General features: G+C 37.0%; 1 protein-coding gene across 1 annotated transcript; it reads left to right on the plus strand.

Moving 5' to 3' along the window:
• Positions 1-36: 36 nt before the first annotated feature.
• LOC109456786 (uncharacterized) lies at positions 37-20083 on the plus strand. Its single transcript, XM_074333967.1, has 7 exons — positions 37-140; positions 942-1031; positions 2002-2106; positions 2844-2942; positions 7479-7610; positions 16917-17108; positions 19501-20083. The coding sequence occupies exons 1-7, from the start codon at positions 37-39 to the stop codon at positions 20081-20083; spliced, it is 1305 nt and encodes a 434-aa protein (XP_074190068.1).
• Positions 20084-20778: the final 695 nt, after the last annotated feature.

Here is a 20778-nt window from a genome sequence, read left to right on the forward strand (position 1 = left end):
AATCTGATGTGACTCTCTCCCTTTCGTGGTGCAGAGATGGAAACCCGAAGGAAGCCCCAGCTCCTAGTGCACCTGACACTTTTCAGCGTGCTCTTCTCACAAATGCTGGCTTGGCCTCTTTTGGAAACACCTTTTCTGAAGTAAGTTCTCTTTCAATTCACACAGTGGAAGATTTCATGTTTATCTAACTGAGAATTTCCTTTCTGTTATATAGAACAACTCATTTTTTAAAAATTTGTGTTATTTATTTGTTTGATATATTTTGCAAATTTTCCCCTACCATGTCAAGAAGATTGTTCTTTTTTATATCTCTTACTAAAATTATATTAACACATAAGATTAGAAACCTGACATTGAATCTGAGTGGCTATTCAAAGATAGAAAGATTCTTTGGAGATGATCAATACAAAGCAATATGTCACACCAAGGTGAACTACAAAGTAATGTTTTGACAAATAGAGAAAGGAAACAAGTCAATACACAGATCTTGAGAAATGTTTGGGCCAAATGATGCTACACATCAACAAATATACAAATTACTTCCAGTTTTCATATTGAATATTAAAAATGCTTCAAAGTTCTATTTTGTATGAAATCGTTCTTCTTGTGGAATTTAGCTTAGCAAAGCGAAGACATTACAGAGGACGCTTACTTTGCTTAATGCTCAGATAGGGGTGACCTGATTAGCTCTTATGCTTAGAACACACATCTTGTGAAAGTTATATGGCATCTAATTTATGGGATAAACCGAAATTTTACTATTAATACTGTCATAACCACAGAAGCCATTGTCAATTATGCTATCCACATTTTGTAAATGGGTGACACTTCCCAAGAGTTTGAGTCTCTATTTCAAATGCTTGTAAAACCAAAAGTGCTGCCTTCTGAGAAAGGAATGTGTTCTACTTCTATTGTCTTTTTCCTAACATATTGGGTGACAGAAAACCATTTGAAGGAGCAAATGAACTTGATCCAGCTTTACTAACACCAGACACTGACATCTTGCCAAATGCATTTGCTGGAAATGACAGGTGAGTTCATTTTATTGAGTTTTATTTTAGAAAATGTATCTCTGAAGTATAATTGTTTTATTTTTGTGTCTCCATGAAGCTATTCCTACAGCATAGCACTGCAGGTTCCAATGTGTCATGGCTTCCTCCAGCCTGACTCACTGCAGCTCTTGCAGCTGTCCATGATGTTCATGTGCAGAGGTAGCAGCAAGCCAGGATGAGCCATCACTCACTTACATTCTGTTGTGCAAATTGTCAACATTAGAAATACTAAATCTAGTAAAACTTCAGTATTTAGGATTCCATGATAGAGGAAGTTCTAAGGCAAGTGTTTCATATCTATGTAAAGAAAATATGCCTAATAATAAAAGCTACTCATTCACAGACTCATTTGCCAAAAGCAGCATTTAACTAGAGACAGAGAAACTCTATACTGAAGACAAAAAATAAAAGCTTCCTTCTTAGGACAGAAAAGTTGGTTGATAGGTCCTAAGATACTCTCTAATTTAAAAGATTTTGTTTCCAAATATTTCTGGAGAAGAAAAAGCCAAAAGCATAATAGTGTTTCTATTAAAATCAGAATAGTTTTTTTCTAACATGTCCTTACTCATGGCACATGAATAAAGCATTACGAATGAATGAATCAATCAATCAATAAAAAAATAGGAACCAATTTTAATATATTTTCCCACCAATATGTCTCAGAGAAGATTTAGTTTGAAAGATTCCATCAGTGAGCATTTATACTGAGGTATCCCTCTAAAAAAGCTAATTTGTTTAATTTTTCAATATTTTTGCTGGAAATATATGAAATATCTTGACATAAATCACAAGAAAATATCTTTTACTAGGTTAAGATATCTTTCTGGACTTAAGCTTGCAGAAGAAATATTCATAATAAGCTGATTAGTTTCTTTCTTATTCATTGAGCCAAAATAATATTTTAGAAAGACATTTCTAAAATAATAGTATTCTTTCTTCCTTGTTTTAGGAATGCCAGACATGCTGAGGAAATTTTAACCAGCGAGTATAAAAGACTCTTGGGCCCACTTCCTGCCAAAAGACATGTTGAGTCCTTTATCGGAAAAAGAGATAGGTAAGATAATTTATTATTTTTTTCAACACATTAGAATTATTTAATCTGCAAATTATATTTTTGCTGTTCACCATTTATTTCTTTTGCTCCAAATAGATAACTCTTGATAATATTTAATGTAGTTAAAAATAATTCATACTCTCCAGTAAAATATACCAGTCCAATGCATTAGAAAATCAGGCTTTCTTGTAATATAATACTCACTGGTTCAGAGACACTACTTTACTAAATAGCAATCATTTGTAAATCTGCAATCAAATTGAACTTTACATGGTAAAAATCAGATATAGTATAAAAAGAAACAAATTTTAGGGTTAACCATAGTATCTGTTTTTTAACTTCTTGTTCAAACCAAATATTGGAAGATTCTTTCTTTAACTGGACAATAGCTGAATATTCGATTGAATAGCTTTTTTAAAAGCACTTATTTTTAAAGAAATTTCCTCCTAATGGCAGAACACAACTTCAAATATTTCCCCATTTATATTATTTTATAAATTATTTGCTAATTTACTACAGAATGTGATTTAACACCACCCCAGAAAATGCCAAAATGTGTTGGATTATTCCTAGTTTCTCTATTTTTAGGTTTTGGTGTATTTTTCTTTTAGTATTTTTGTGAAAGAAAGTGAGTTGGGTGTTGGAATTCTTTTTTGTCTGACCCAAGATATTTGGAACTTTGTTGTATTTACCATTTCTTGTTAAAACTCTGATTTCTGTTTCCTGATATTTCATAGCGATGACAACTCAGAGGACAACGAGATCATACCTCCGTCGGATGCAAATTCCAGTGAGGAATTAGCGCTGAAACGTTTATTTGATTCTTTCGGTATTAGGTAAAGACGGACAAAACTTGTTAAAATGACAAATTATAAACGACTTTAAAAATACAAACTACGTGACTGAAACTTATCTATCTCTCTGCCTCACTGTCTATCTACACTCTTTGAAGCAGTAATTCTCAACGTTGGCTGCCATTAGACTCCCCTGGAGAATTGTTAAAATACCGATGTCTGGCCTTACCCAAAACTCATGGCCAGGAAATTAGTACCTCTAGAAGTATGGCTCTAGACATTGGTATTTTCTAGGGCTCCCCAGCTGATTCTACTGTGCTTCTAGAGTTAAAAATGGTGAGTGTTGAGGTATGTAGTCTGAATCTGGAAACAGGTTTTATCAAAAGTGCTGATATTTAAAACATGTAAAGCATTTTCAATTAGCAATTTGGAATCACATTGAACTCCCTTATTCGCATATTCAAAACCTGATTTTACTAAATTCATCCTGGAGTTCTTTTGTGTGTGAGATCCTATAAAACCTGTTTCTCTCTGTGGTGATAGATATTGGACAATAACAGGAAGTGGGATGATCTCTCTTTATATTCCAATTATTTTTGTTTAGATGGTGAATACTAAGCACAATCCTAGTTGGATGAGTTCAGACAAGATGACTCTATTTGACCCAAGATTATAATTTTGTAAGAATAGTTATAGCTACTTAAGGGTTGAAGAACAATTCATAGATAATAACTAACCTCAAAGATAATTATTTAGCCCCCAGAACACAGATAATAGTATAGGTTACACATTATCTCTTCTTTAGATGCTTTCTCATCTAAGAGGCTTAACATGCACAATGTCTCTTTCTGGTTGGCAGTGATGATGACACCACTTTAGAAATGCTGAGAAAGATCTTTGGACAACGCTGATGACACCTCTCTAATGGTGGGACTATCTGAGTGTTTTATTTTATTCTTACCGCAACCATTCAGTTATTTAAGTAGATAAGAGTCACTTAATGAGATACATCTTAGAGTTCTCACAATGTGACCTCATCTAACAAGGATACTTTGATCTGAACAACTCCAAGCCAGTAGACAGCTTAAACGATTCCTGCAGGGTGGTGATCACCTAACAGAGAAAGCTAAGAAGTAAGAAACAGTTTGGTATCTCCTAGTTTGCTCAGTCATATTCCCATCCTTCTATAAACATATAACAGTGGAGACTGATTCACACTAATGAGAAACACTGGCTTTCTTTGGAGAATCCAGCCATGCTGCTTTTGCTAATTCAATGCTTAGTCCCACAATTGACTGCTAGCATCTCACTGAAATACAGGAAATACGAGCAAATTACAGCATGACTCGTTATTGTGAAAATAGCAAGGCACTCTGGGTCTAATTGTATTACTGAAATACAGCAAACTTCTTGCAGCAAAAGTCCAATTTAGGTTATTTTCCCTATAAAGTGAATGTAAGTACTATGACTCCAATAGCAGTCATTGTAAAATATATTTTGAAAAGAGAAAGTGCAAATAGGTTTTTTCTGTTTGTTAACTGATAAACTTGATATCACTGTTGTTTTTATCTGTACATGGATACAAGACATATTTCTAACCTGAGATACTTTAAGGTTGACATTAGCCCATAAAAAATATTTATGAGACTTTGCAAGTGCTTAGTCATCACTGTATCAGAGGTTGGCATAATTTTTCTTCAAAGGCTATGCAGTAAATATTTGTGGTTCTGTGGCCTATATGTTTTCCATTATAGCTCTTCAGCTTTGCTGTAATAGCATGAGTGCTACCAAAGATAATATTGAAAATGGAAAGGATTTATTTACAAATAAAACTTTATTTGTAAAACATGAAGGTAGGCAAGATATCTAACTATGTCAAAGAGAGTAAACTAGATTAGCTAAGACCTAAGACAATTAATGGTCTTTCTTCAGTTCCTGGAGGAAATATCTAAGGTTTTCATTAGAGTCTTCAAGAGTGGACAGGGTGTCTGGGAGGACACGTGCACCATTGGTTGCTTCTGTCCACTGATTACCCCTTCACCTCTAACAGAGATACAAAGTCAGGGGCTCTGGATCTGCTCTGGATCTGCCCATTCTTTATTATAGAAGGATATTTCAGAGAAACAAGCCCTGTTGCTCAAACAAGCTATGTAATCACCACACATAGCTTCTAGGAAGAATATTTATAAGAAGTCCTCTCCATTAAATTAAGGAATACAATACACACTAAAACACAAAGGAGGATAAATCACCCAGGTTTTTTTAGTTGTTTGATCATTTATGTGATTCCATCCCCCCGCCCCCCGCTTTTTTTTTCCTTTTTTGAATGGATAGGACTGAATAAATCATTTTGACTGAAAACCTTGAAGCTCGATCATTTGTGAAAACACAAATGGGTAATTATTAATGACTGACCAGTGAGCCCCTCTTATGGCAGTTCCATTTGTGACAAACAGTCCTTTGGGAGATTCCCTCTTGATATTACACAACACTATCTCCTCTGACAGGCTGTTGACAGGGCAAAGAGAAACTGAAGTGTATCAAGTGAGTGGAAAATGAATGAAAGTAATATGCTGAAAATAAAAAGGTTTTTACACATGTATACCAATTCTTTTTTTTTCAGAATTCTTGAAGAAAAATGATTAGGTGAAGTAATTATGCTTTGATTTCTACATAAAAAATTCAATAAAAGCACTTCAAAATCAAAACTAACTAAAATACTGTGTTCTTTATGCTGTGACTTATTTTATTCCAACATAATAACTATTGCTTACATTGCAAATATTATTTCAGAGTTCTTAAATTTACCTTTAACTCATGAAAGTTCTGGAATTCCAGAGCCTGTATATCTTTTCTAACAAATATCTATTTAACACATCATAAAAGAAAGGTCCAATGTCAGAAGCAGAGGCCATTTTGGAGGCCATATCTATTTCATGATAAGTAAATTATATGAAGTGTAACGGAAGGGTAGTAATAGAGCAAAACTGATGTGTTTATTTATGTATCGTACTTAACTATTCAGAAGAGTGGGGCAGATAATCAGTGTCTCCAAATTTGAATGTTAAGCAGATGGAATGCTATGTTAAATAAATCTCAAAATGTCTAAGAGAACACCAACAAAATAAAAATTCTTTCTTCAAAAAGTATTTTCAAAAACTGTTATGCGTTCCCACATCAGCAGGCAAACTTTATTTTGAATGGCATTAACAGTCACTCAAATTTAAATCCCTAATTGCTAAAGACTCTTTTATACTGTAGTGTTTCAATGAAGGAAAATGGCCTCTGCTTCTGACATTGGACCTTTCTTTGATGATGTGTTAACTATGTGAAGAATGTAAACTGAGTAGAGCATTTGTTTTTCAGTAATATTTTTTTACATAATCACTCAAAAATGTTACATACCAACCTCCATCAATGAAGGTACACTTGGAGACACAACTGTTTTCCCAAAATGATTCCATGAAATTACGTATAGAAAATAAAGATATTTGATTGTCATTGCAAATAATTTCTATTGTTTTGATTAATTTAAAGGAAATGGCATTACCTTGTTTTAGCACTACAGTTGTATGCACTAGATAGGTCTTTTTGATATGTAAGGTAGGACTATCTGAATGTTTTATTATGTGTGAGTCCTAAAATAACAGTGACTTAAATAAGAGAGAACTTCCTTACTCACATTAGGCCAAAAATAAAATGTCAAGGGATAGTATGATGGTTCAGTTCCATGAAGCCCTCAGAAATCTAAACCCCTTCCTGGTCACCTTTCATCTCCTAGGGCAGGACACTTCTCCTCAGAATCCAAAGTTGCAGCTGGAGTTCCAGCCATCATATCTGCTTTCTTGCAGCAAGTGGAGGAAGAGGCAGGGGAAATAAAAAAGAAGAGAGAAAGCAAAAGTACATACTGGTTCGGCTGATACCTTATGTTAACATCTCCTTGAGGAGAACATAGTTTTATGGTGATAGTCTTTTGCAAAAACGGCTGGGAATGTTTTGTTTAGTTTTTGTTTTATGTGTCCCACCAAAAACTGGAATTTTATTAATATAGAACAAACAAAATGTTATGTGGAGACGTTTTCTTTTTAAAATTCAGGCTATGGATCTTAAATTCTAATGAAGAAGTCTTAAAGAAATGATAGAGCAAGTGGGAATCAGAAAGATCCCAAGCATTAATGATGAACCAATATTATCACAAGGCGAAGCATTGCTCACTTTCCTTTGTGACAATTAAAAAACATGGCTACATAGTGAGAGTCTACAACTACAAGTAACTGCAAAGTGGTTTACACAAGTTGAGGTGAAGTTGACTAATTATATCTTTTTTTTACATCTGATTTCACATATTATTAAATATTTAAGTGACTTTTCTACACAAAGCACTGCAGTGAGAATAGAAAGATTCCAGATGTTATTTACACACAAGAAATTTATAAAGATCAAATTGGGCCATAGTAGTAGCACAATTTGATAATAAATCTAAAGAATTTCATTTTATTTTATTAATTTAAATACTTTTCAACTTCTTTCCTATACTTTCAAGAACTGTATATTGAATGCCTCTGATGTGCCATGTAGATATCTGAGAGTAGGTTTGTGGGCAGAGGGAACAGCAAGTTCCAACGAGAAAGGGTCCTGGCACATCTGGACAGCAAGGAGCGCAGTGCGGCCGGAGCCGTGTGCACTGGAAAGGGCTGAGCAGGAGATGAGGTGAGAGAGGTCACCAAGGGCCAGAACTGGTGGGGCCTCACAGCCTATGGAAGACTCGAGACTGAGATGAGGAGATGGTACAGAGTTTGGGACAAGGATGTGACATTATCTGAATTCCATTTTATCAGGGTCATTCAGGCTGCTACATTGGGAATAGGGTGAAGGGCTGGAGGGGTGCTAGGGATGGAAACACGGAGACAAACGAGGAGGCTACTGCCACGAATCAGGTGAAACACGACGGTGGCTACCAGGGCACAGACAGCGCAGGTGGGGAGCAGTGGAGTCTGAATACGTCTTGAGAGTGAGTCACATTATTTGCTTATAGATTGAGGATATGAAAGAGCAAGGTCCAGAATGTTTCCAGGTAAATCACCTGAGCAACTTGAAGGATGGACACGATGGGAGGAAGGAGCTTCCAGCACAGGATGAGGAGTTCAGATTTGGACATTTCAAAGCTGATGCTGAATAGAGTTGGGGACACACCTGAGGAGTCCTGAGGAGATGCTGTGCTGAAGACAAGCAGTTAGGAGGCTTCAGTATGTAGATGTGATTAAAAGGCACAATCATGAGATCACCAAGGGACCTAATGTGGCTGACAAAGCATCTCAACACGTGATCCCTGGGTAGGTTCATTCACTCGGCTGCCACAACAAAGGACCACAGAATGGGGTCTCAAATATCAGAAGTTATTTTCTCTCAGTTCGGAAGCAGATGTCCAAAATCAGGGTGCTGCCCTTCTGACGACTGAGAAGGACTATCTGACCCATGCCCTTCCCTGGCTTCTGGTACTTTTCTGGCAATTCTTGACCTGTGGAAGCATCACCACGCTCTGCCTTAAATTTCACATGTTGTTGTCCCTGTTTGCGTGTGTGTGTGCATATGTGTACATGTGTGTATGTGTCCAATTTCCCCTTTTCAGGAGGACACTTGGCATAATGGATTAGGGCCCATGCTAATGACTATTTCGACTTGGTTATTCCTGTAAAAAAATCACCTATCTCCAAATAAGGCCACATTCTGAGGTACTCGGTTTTAGGATTGAATTGAATTTGGAGGGACACAGTTCAGCCTATCACACTGAAGCTCTCCAACTTTAATAGGCTGGGATATTGAGGAAAAAATGCGGTAAAAAGGAAAGAAAGAAGAAGCCAGTGAGTTAGGAGTAAAATAGGAGAAAAACAGGAAAGTGTGCAGTTTTGTAAAACAAGTAAGAAAGTCCTCCAAGGAAGAAGGCGTCATTGACAATGTTATGCTGCTGCTATGAAAAATAAGAATTACTAACTGGTTTTTTAAACAAGTAATATTAAGGAATCTACTATGTGCTCAGCACTGTTCTATGTTATGGTGATACAACAGTGACCAAAACACAGACAAAATTCTGCCCACATGGAGCTTACAATCTATTGGTTAAAACAGATGAGACAAAAAAGTAGTTAAGGAAAATAATATTGTGTTAGAAAGTGATGAGTTCTGAGGAAAAAATTTAATGCACACAAAGAACATATTAAATGTTAAAATTTTTTTTGGAAATGTTGAAATTTAACATGATGTTCCCAGAGTAGTCTTCCCAATAAAGTGAATTTTTTAAAAAAAGAACAAAAACAGAAAGAAATGAGCTATCTCTATGAGAAAATCATTATAGACAGAAGGAATTCCAGACGGAAAAGGCCTGAGCTTGGGGCTTACCTAATATTATAAGGAACAGAGAGGTCAATTTGACTGAAGGGAGAATGATTAAGGTACAGTGTAAGAGAGAAAGCCAGAGATGTTTTAAGGAACGGGACTGCATATTAAATCACAGGTCATAGCAAAACTTTGGTTTTCATTTTGAATAAGATGGGAAGCCATGGATACAATGGCTCCCTCCCTGCACAGCCTAAAAAGACACCTGCCTTCAAAATCTTGATCTGCAAACAGTGATCTCAGACTTTCTAGCTTCTCTTTTGTTTTGTTTTCCATTCCATCCTTCCTTCTTTTTTTTCCCTTCCTTTCTTCCTTCCTTCTTTCCTTCCTTCCTTCCCTTCTATTTTCATAAATTTTCCAAACAGACCTCAGTTAATTGTTGCAGGTACTATTATAAATATTGAACAGGAGTGAACAACCGAGGATCTCCAGGTATTTGAGGACAACTTGAAGAAGGAAAGGGCCCACTTTAAAAAAAATGAATATCTAAAAAGAAATGTCAGAGAATAAAAACAATGTCTAAAAGATCATCTAAAAATATTGCATAAATAAAACAAGTTGCTGATGCAGGAACAGTAAAAAAAATTCTTGGACTGTGAAATTGCTGAAATGAAAATAAAATTTAACAGAAGTGTTGTATGTAAAATCAAGCAAGTTGCCTCCAGTATTAGAGATAAATTATAAATTTTAAAAAAAATGAGACATAGATAATCCAAACAAAAAGTCTTCTATCTGATAAAAGAAGTTTTAGAATAAGAAAAAGAAGAATCTTGATGGGAGAACACAATTAAGGAAATACCAGAAAAGTCATTTCTACCGTCCCTACGTTATACTTATTGTGACATCCGACCACATGCCTATTTCACTTCTCAATAAATGCATATTCTACAGCATATGAACTTTTCCTGTATATTTAATTATGAATAATTTGTTGAATTTGTCACTTTGAGACTACATTACTTTGTGAAAGGCACAAAATGCTCCTCGATAATCAGTTACTAATGTGGCAAATTGACTCTTAAAATGTTTCTAGACATCCTAACCGTTTTCATATTTACAGCTTCTGGGGGTGATAAATTCCAATTCTTAGTTTTCCAAAATCTTGTAGGAATTAAATTGAATCTATCCAGTCTAATAAGCTGCGTAATATATTTGTTTCTGTATTTATGTAAATAAAAACTATATATTACCATATGCTGTCTTAATGTTAAACTAAAACACACCTCCTGTTTCCAATTTTCAGATACAGAAACTCTATTCTACAGGCTATCTCAAAGATAAGAGACTAACAATTCTATACTAATATCTGTGAATTACTGAGACCCTTGGAGCCACACATTTCGGTAGATTTAGATTTCAGAGAAATACAATCCACTTATTTATTTGCCTGTTCTTGTTTAGGGCTCCAAACTTAAATGGTGCCCTCTCTGGTTACCAGAGCAGCTGCACTTGTTTGAAAGGACAGAAAGGGGAAAAGACACATGAAAAGCATCTGCCTTTTCACAATCCTGTGTTGACAGCTTTCTCTTGTCCATTGTTAGAGAGAAAACACTTCCTTGTTGCTTCTCTTTTGCCTCATGTAATTGCAAGTCTCCTGCCAGATGCATCTCCTTTCATACTTTAACTTTTCTCATTTTTACCCCACACAATTGTGCTCTTTCTTTTTCTCCTCCTTGGACACTCGCCCTGGTTTCATAATTTTGCTTCTTTCTCTCTGACTCTTCTGTTTTCTATAGATTTGTGGCTTCACGCACCAGGGCATGTCTCTCTGCTTCTTTTCTTACCCACATGTTAACCTCATTTGTTCCAGTGACAGAATTTTCATATACACATCCTTCTCCCAAGATTCCTTTTTGTCTATTCGATTTTATTTCTAGTAGGCCTTAGACACACAGGTCACATTTGTTAAGCTATATTTCTTAATTCACATTTTAATCATATTTCTGGTTACAAAACCTAGACTCTTTGAGCTTGAAGTTTCCGTTACATAAGATTTTAACTTAAGAACTAAGAAAACACCTATTCCATTAATCTTAGTACACAGGATCTCACAATTAAGTTCATGAACACATCCTACAAAAACTGCTACATACCTCAATGCTGAATATCACTACAGTCACCTTCGAAGTACTCCCCTTGGGAAGCGATGGACCACTGCCAGCTTCTAGTCCACCCTTCAAAGCAATTTGGAGCTCTTTTTCTGGAATGGCCATCAGAGCTGTTGTCGTTTTACTTTTGATGTCCTGAATGTCATCAAAATGTCTTTCTTTCAATATTCCCTTTATTTTTGGTGTAAAAAAGAAGTCACTGGGAGCCAGATCAGGAGAGTAGGGAGGGTTTCCAATACAGTTATTTGTTTAAGGCTATAAACTCCCTCACAAAGAGTGCCGTGTGAGCACGTGCATTGTAGTGATTCAAGAGCTCCTTTGCGACCATTTTTGCACACACCTTTCTTATGCCAAGATTTTCAGTTAAGATTTTCCTAACTGTTTCTCAATGGATGTTTACTTTGTCTGCTATGCGTCTCACAATCACCTGATGATTTTGATGCACAATTCCGTAAGCTTTTGCAATGTTTTCATCAGTTTGCCTGTTACAGGCCACCCTGACCTCTCTTCATCAGTGATGTGTACTCTCCCTCAGAAAAACGTTTAATCCACTTGTACACTGTCTTTTTCTTCATGGAATTATTCCCAACAACTTGTCTAACATGTCCCTGATTTCCCTTCCACACTTGCCAAGTTAACAAGAAATTTAATGTTTGTTCGTTGCTCTAATTCAAGCTCAGATATTCTTGCAATGACACACAAAAACACACAATGATAGTGAACACCACTCAGCAAGACACCACCAGATGTCGATAGAACACAGCTGTGAGACACTGAGATAACCAGGTTATGAAACCTTGTGGAGCTGTTTGTACAGTGCTGCCAATGCAAGGGCACGCTGACAAGTACAAGAATTTAAGTGTCAGACGTCGTATACTCCACAGACATTTTCTTCTTACCTAAATATACAGATAAAGAAACTTCAGTCATATTCTTGTAAAGTTGAGTAGACATGAATGAGATAGAGGTTTGGAGCGGCAGGCATGTGTCAAAAACGAGAATTTATCAAAGAAGGGTAAGTCTAAAATTGTGTGCATGTTGTGAAGATTAATGGAATAGAACAGAAAATTCCAATCTTCAGTTTATATAGCTGATTAGAGGAGTGTTAGCTTAAAAACATACCTTCAGAGTAAAAGCAAAATGGTCAATTATAATTGATAGCATAAGCTGGTTCCATGCTGGGGCAATTATAGTAATATTATTTTAAAATATTAAGATGAAACAGTATAATTTTTAAAAACGAAATATAAACGTTGTATTTCTTAAATTGAATGTGTTTTACCAAATTGTGGGATGTGACTGCCAAGTTGTTTCCAGCTGGAAAAATGTTTGGAAACTGAATAACAATATGACAAATTTGTGTTGATATAATCTTATGTGGGTCATATTAATTCAGAGAATTGTAGGTATAAATGTAAATTTCACTTTTTGCCAAGGTTCACACGTACTGTGGGGTGTGTGTCTATGTGTGTCTGTGTGTGTTGTGCGTGTGTGGTGTTTCAGAAACAGTGGTTATATTTTGGAAATTAATCCCTTTTCAGATACATAGTTTGCAAATATTTTCTCTCATTCTGAGAACATAGTTTAGCTAAAAGGTTAAAATTTAAAGTTAAAGATAAAATGTAGAAACTTTGTTATTAATTCTAGTGAAGGCTTTGGGTTTTTTGGTGTAATCGTAGTTAATGTGCTTTTGCAAGCAAAGGTCAGTTCCAGAAAATATAATGATAGATAACAAAGCTATGCTTGAGTGATTGAAAGGTAGTATCCCTGTGTGCTACAGGAATCAGGAGACTGGCTGAATCTAAAGATAACAAGAAGGAAAAACCTCAGGCTCCAAGAAGTCTACACTCACAGGAGATGACTTCTTAGATGCCATGGCAACTCAGAAGTGACTCAGGAATCCTGGGGACCTGCCCTCCACCTCAAATCTCTCACTTCCCTTATCAGATTTAGAATCAATAGCTCTCCCTTGGCATGTGAATGTCCCTTTCAAACCCCTTAAACCCTCCTGCTTTCCTCTTTGAGGAGACAGATTTGAGTTTTTCTCCTGTCTTTTCATTTGCCTGCCTCTGGAACTCAATTCCTTGTTGCATACCCCTTGCTTCAGTGATGGTTTTGTTGTTCGCTGGGCATATAAACTTGGATTCGGTTACAATTCTACTGGTCGCTTTTCCATTCTTTGCTCTGAAAAAAGCTTTTTAGTTTGATGGAGTCCCACTTCTCTATTATAGCTTTTGATGCTTGTGATTTTGTGTTATATTCAGAAATTCATTGCCAACTCATATGTCAAGCATGTCTTTCCCTATGTAATCTTCCAGGGATTTTACTGTTTCAGGTCTGACATTTAAGTCTTTCATCCATTTTGAGCTTATCATTGTGTATGGTGTAAAGTAGGGGTCCAATGTCATTTTTATGTTTTGCATGTGGCTATTCAATTCTCCCAACACCATTAGTTCAAGAGACGATCTGTGCCCTATTGTTACCTTTCTCAACCATCAGTTAACTGCATACTTCTGGGTTTATTTCTGGGATCTCTAGTCTTTTCCATTGGTCTATATCTATCTTTATGCTAGTACCATACTGTTTTAATTACTGTAAGTTTGTAATTTATTTTGAAGTCAGGGAGTGTGATGCCTCCAGCTTTGTTCTTTTACAAGATCACTTTGGCTATTATTGGTCTTTCATGGTTCTACATGAATTTTAGGATTTTTTTCTATTTTTTGTAAAATATCAAACCTCTACAACTTATTAACAAAAATTCTCAAATAACCCAATTAATAAAAATGGGCAAAAGACTGTTTTATCTGTAAATACTTAAGAGAAACTCTTTAAGATGTAAGGACTTTTCAAAAAATATAACCACAATACTATTGTCACACCTAAAGACAACAATTTTGTTGTCTTTACTAAATTTTGTCTAGATAGTATTCAAGCTTCTCTGATTATATCATAAGTGTATTATTTCAGTTGGTTTGTTCACATCATGATACAAAGTTTATACATTGCATGTGTAGTTGATATAGCTTTTAGTCCCTGTTAATCTATGATTTTCCTTCCCCATTTCTTCTTGCCAGGTATTAGTTGCAATTCCCCATAAACTGGGTAGCAATCCCATGGCATTGTTTAAATATGTTCTTTTACTTCATGAATTTCCCATGAACTGGGAAGTTAGATCTCGAGGCCTCACATTCTTTTTGGGGAGAATATTTCCTAGGAGGTTGCGTGTCCTTCCTACTGCATCACATCAGATGGTACATACTGTCTGGTTGTTTCCATCTCTCTGTGATGTTAGGATTCATCTGTGAGGTTATGTGTGATCCACCTGATACATCCACTGTAAGGTTCCCTATCAGCCTTTCATGTGACGATTTTAACAACCATTGATAAATGTTTCCTAGAGGTATATTTCATCAGGGAAAATATTACTTATTATATCTTTCTTTCTGCATTTCTTAGTATTTCAAAAAGAAGAATGTTCTCTCATCAACTATTAGGTTATGCTTACATGCATTTTACACAGAAAAGGCAGAATAAATGTTTAATTCCCAAATTATTTCTAATAAACTAGGACCATTTATATATTCTTATGAAGAACTTTTCAGTATAGCAAGAAATAGATAAAAGTTTTAGTTTAATTGTATTTCCTTATTTTGCAGTAAGAGAGAGTTATTTGGGGTTGATTTATTTAGTGTTCATTTGGTTGTATGTAGTACTGAGTGTATAATCCCCTTGTAGGAGATATGATTATCATCTAGAAGTAATTTATAATGCAGCAATACGATCATCTAGGATGGTGACAGTGAAGACCTAGTAAACTAGAGAGGAGGAAGAAAGAACATGACAAACTTTTCTTTTACAAGGTGGTTTGAAATGAGATGGAAACATGGAGAAAAGAGAATGGGGTAGAGTAACAAGGGGCAATACTTTTCTTGGTAAACTGTCTGGTAGTGGTTTGTTTTTTAGAAGATTTATTTTTGTATACTAAAAATAAAATAAACAAGAATAGATAGGTGCGTGCAAATAGGAAATACTTAATAACACAACACACTGAAGCAGAAAATAAAGAACTAACCCAGTATATTCAATAGAATGTTTTGACTATGTGTACTTTCAGGCTAAAGGCAAAAAGAGTGGTAAACAAACTAGTAGTTGGTAGGTTTATTTTTCAGTAGTATAGATTAGAAATTCTAAAACTACTTAATAGGTATTCTAGGATTGAGAACATATGTAAATGAATTAAGCATAGTAGAAGTCAGGAAAAGGACATTACAAAAATTGAAAGAGACAAGAGTTTGGGACTGTGTAGAAAAACAAATATTATCATGAACTACATCCTTCAATATTCTACCTTGACCTGCCTTTATTCCACCTGCCATGATTTTTCCTGTATTGTTTCTGCTAGTTCCTTCTCTCTAGTAATATTTTAACAACTGACAACAATTATTCAACTCAATGGATTCCGATTTGGTTTATAAGTTCATACTACATATATTTTTATTTGGCAAGAGACTTTATAGCCCAAACATGTCATGCTTAGAGTTTTTTTCTTTGTAAATCTGACAAGCAGAATAATTTAAAAAAAAAATATATATATATATATATATATATATATATATATATATATATATATAATCTTATGCTTTGTCAGAATTTGAGGTATGTTTTTAAAATTAGAAATATTTTGCACAGCCTGAGTGAGAGGGAGACCCAAGTCAGGGAAGTGTGGATTGTTAGCACAATGAATGGATTGGGTGTGGCCAATCATAATTCTCAAAGAGGCATTTTAGTTATGCATAATTCCAGGTGACCTGACAAAAATTCAGAATCACAGGGATGTCTCCTTTTCTTCTCTTTTTCTTTGGGAGGTGGGGAGAGGAGGGTAGAGAGAAATAAAAGTACTGCCTACTTTCATATATATGCTTTTTCATTTTGACATTTATGTATTTTTGTGGACCAGGACACGTATAATGTTATCATCTAAATTGGAACTGAGGTCAGGAAGAACCAAAAGTCTTTATACTAGTAGGTGCTAAACACCCGATTAAAGTAGTTACATACTATGAATTGTAATCATTGCTCACTGAATTTCATTATAAAGATCTACAAATACAAACACATAGGCAATCTTGTAATCTCCAAAAGGTAATGATGGCTATCTCAGCAGAGGTCACTGTGGGGAGCCATGGTTACAGGAAACTCTAAGCTTTGCAGAATGGCTCAGTTTATGCTACCTGTTTCCTCCCCCTGAGGCAATTGTCTCTGCCTGCACCTGAGGGGAGCTTGAGCTTGTAAAGCTGCTGAGGAATTTGGTAGGAGCGGCCAGTTCCCAGACACAGAAGGCTGATGCCTATCAGGGCAATTGATAAGATAATTACTTGTGAGTTTCAGTGAATTTTGTATCCTCTATGTGAAAGCTAAAGAATTTACATTTGTTATGTTAATACATACTTGCACGTGCTCAAACTGCTTATATGGGTGCAGTAAAATAAACTTAGTGTCTTCAGGATCACTGAAGTTCCGCGATCGCCATCATATGTGAGAGTGTCTTTTATTCATTCCCACTCCCCCATTCGGGAACCCACCGACTCGTGACGGCTGGCCCGTCGCACTTGGCGCCCGAACAGGGACTCGAATACGGGGGTAACAGTGAGGAACACCGCGTGGAAAGGGCCCCGGCTTGTATAAGAGCTGAATCAGTGGATGCACGGTGAGTGAGACACGATCCCCTCGGTCGAATGAATGTGTGAATGATTGATAGTTCCACGACTTTTTGTCACGGAGCTTGATTGGGCCCCAATCCAGAAGGGCACCTGATTGTTTCTTTGTTTGAAAGAAGGACTGAGTTAGGGAAAAGAATGGGTCACACTAGCAGCAAGGACCTGTATGTTAGAGGACTTAAGAAATTGCTTGCCGCCCGTGGCAGTCGGGTGAGCAGAGAACAGTTAGATAAGTTTTTAGAATTTGTAAAAGAAGTTTGTCCGTGGTTTCCAGAAGAAGGCACTGTCAGTCTGGGAACCTGGCAGAAAGTGGGAAAACAGTTAAAGGATTTTTACACTGTCCACGGACCTCAGCGGGTCCCTGTGGAAACATTTGGACTGTGGACTTTGATCCGAGACTGTTTGAACCTTAAACATGAGAAATGCAAATTAGAGAAAGTGAAACAAGCCGGTGATGAGGAGGGAGAGAGCGCAAAGTTGTTAGAGGGAGTTCTTAAGGTTAATAAAGAGCCTGTTTATCAGAAAACTCCAGTCGAGCACCGGGAAGATTTAAAACCTCAGGATCAGGAAAAATTAGAAGATGAGGGAGCCAAATATGATAGAGACAAAAACCCTCCTTTAGTGGCTGTGGCTCGGGAGGACGAGAAACTTGCAGATACTGCACTTTCTCTTGCAGATCAAATAAAAAAGATTCAGGGACAGTTGATAGAACTTAAAGTTGCTGTAGACGGAGGAAATTGTCCTCGGGGTAAAGATCCCCCCATAGTTGATCCCTCTGCACCACCTCCTGAGGAGTCCTGTAGGTGGAGACCTCCGCTGCAGTCCCCGGTTTGGGACATGCCTGCAGAGCCTTCGCCAAGTTATGTTAAGCCAGGATCGGACACTGTTGTACTATCCCCTCTTCAAATAGCTTGTGAAGAGGCTCACAAGCAAGGGGAATCTACAGAGCAGTTTGGCGTATATCCTATTTTTGAAAGATATGATCAGGCAGGACGTAGGGTTAGGGATTGGAGGCCTTTCCAGTGGAAGCAGATAAAAGAATTGAAAGAGGCTTGTGTGCAGTATGGGCCTATTGCCCCTTTTACCATGGCAATTTTGGATGTTCTGTCTACTGAAGCCACCCCTCCAGAGGATTGGAAGCTTATTGCTCATGCTTGCCTTTCCCCAAGGCATGGCAAACAGCCCCACTTTATGTCAGAAGTTTGTTAGTGAAGCAATTGATAACACCAGAAAACAGTTTCCTTCTGTGTATATCATTCATTATATGGATGACATCTTATTGGCTTGTAAGAAAGAAGGAATATTGTTAGCTTGCTTTGCAGATATAAAAAAGAATCTTCTAGCCTCAGGTCTTATTATTGCACCTGAGAAAGTACAGAAAAGTGAGCCTTATTCTTACTTGGGATTTCAGTTATTTGCTCAGTATTTCACTCCACAAAAAATAGAGCTTAGAAAAGATCATCTTAAATCTCTTAATGATTTTCAGAAACTGTTGGGAGATATTAATTGGCTGCGCCCTTCTTTGGGACTAATTACTGGAGATCTTAAACCACTGTTTGAAATTTTAAAAGGAGATTCTGATCCGACCTCGCCCAGGTCTCTTACTGAGCCTGCACGGAAGGCTCTTTCTAAGATTGAGGAAGCCATTCAGCAACAGCATGTTTCTTTTTTAGATTATTCTAAACCTCTATATGTGTATGTTTTAGACACCAAACATACACCCACAACAGTGTTGTGGCAAGAAGGGCCACTTAGATGGATACACCTCCATGTGGCTGCACAAAAAAAATCTTACACCTTATTATGAATTTGTGGCCAGTTTAATTCAGGAGAGCCGCTTGGAAGCTCGAAAATATTATGAAAGCTCAAAAATATTATGGAAAGGAGCCAGATTCTATTGTTATTCCTTTTACAAAAGCACAGATTCAAGGCCTGATGCAGTTTATTAGACATTGTCTTGCTGCATTTGCCATGATTGGAACTCCTAAAAAACTTAAAACAGATAATGGCTCATGTTATACCAGCAAAAAATTTGCTCTATTTTGCCAGCAATTTTCGATCAATCATGTTACTGGCATTCCTTACAATCCCCAAGGACAAGGGATTGTTGAGCGTACTCATGGTACATTAAAAGTTAATTTGCAAAAAATAAAAAAGGGGGAGTTATATCCCCTGACACCTCATAATTATTTGTCTCATTCTCTCTTTATTCAAAATTTTTTGACCTTGGATGCCCATGGCAAGAGTGCTGCAGAGCGCTTTTGGCATCCTTCCACTGCTCCACAGGCTTTGGTCAAATGGAAAGACCCACTTACGGGCTCTTGGCAAGGCCCAGATCCAGTCCTCATATGGGGACGAGGACATGTATGTGTTTTTCCACAGGATGCAGAAGGCCCTCGGTGGCTGCCAGAAAGATTGGTGCGACATGTGGACCCTCAGCCCATTGATGATGCTACCGATGCTTTGCCAAGCGGAACCTGACCAGACGTATTGGGCCTATGTACCTGATCCACCAATCCTCCACCCCGCTGTGTGGGACGGTCCTGAGATTCCAGTCTATGTTAATGATACTCAGGCCTTAGGATTGCCCTCTGATGGACACATAAAACAACAACTAGAAAAGAATTTCACTTATAATGGTATAGGAACAGGTTTGCCTATTTGTATTGCAAATAATAGGTCAACATCTGGGTGCTTGTGTAGTTCTCCTGTCACTATGCACATTAATGACTCTTTAGTTGGATGGACTGTTTGTCTTAATATGCTAGGTGATTGGTCAGGAGGACGCAGAATAAATCTGCCCATCCCTCCATCACATCCATCTTGCAATAAAAGATTGAAATTAAATATTGAGACTGTCCCATGGAGAGACTATCCTGGCAATGATCCTGTTCGTTATGACATTCCTGGAACAGGCAGATACATCATTAACTGGTCAAGAAGTAACCAGTCAAGATGGGACTAGAGATTGGACGACTGTTGCTAAGACTGTTAGTATATCTGCTTGTGTTCCTTCTCCTTATGCACTGTTGATTGGAAATGTTAATGTACACTTTATAGGAAATCAATTTAGTGTATCCTGTAGTAATTGTTCTTTAGCAAATTGTATTTCTTGGGTACCATTAGGAACTCATGTTATGATACTTAAACAACCATCTTTTGTTATGCTTCCTGTTAATATTTCTGGACCTTGGTATGCTGAAAGAAGTTTGCAGGTTTTTAAAGAAATTGAGTATGCTTTGAGTAGGTTTATTGGGCTTCTGTGTCTGTTTGGTTCTGTGCCTACTCCCCATCCTCATTAGACATCCATCAGCTTGAGCTTAAGGCAAGTCTTAAGACTCTCACCCCTGTGCATTTATGAGGGACGGGTTAGTCAAGGACGGGCAAATACTTGGGAGCCGCTTCAACACCTAAGACAGGGCTTGTATGATAAAATATAAGTACCAATGACGGGTAAGTTGAGGCAGGCGTCCTGGGATGCCTAAGACAGGCGCCGTCACCTCACCATCCTGACTGGATGGATTTTGTTCATATAAAATAAAAAAGGGGGAGATGTGGGGAGCCATGGTTACAGGAAACTCTGAGCTTTGCAGAATGGCTCAGTTTATGCTACCTGTTTCCTCCCCCTGAGGCAATTGTCTCTGCCTGCACCTGAGGGGA

This window comes from Rhinolophus sinicus, linkage group LG05 (genome assembly GCF_036562045.2).
Source record: "Rhinolophus sinicus isolate RSC01 linkage group LG05, ASM3656204v1, whole genome shotgun sequence".
Lineage (NCBI taxonomy): Eukaryota > Metazoa > Chordata > Mammalia > Chiroptera > Rhinolophidae > Rhinolophus > Rhinolophus sinicus.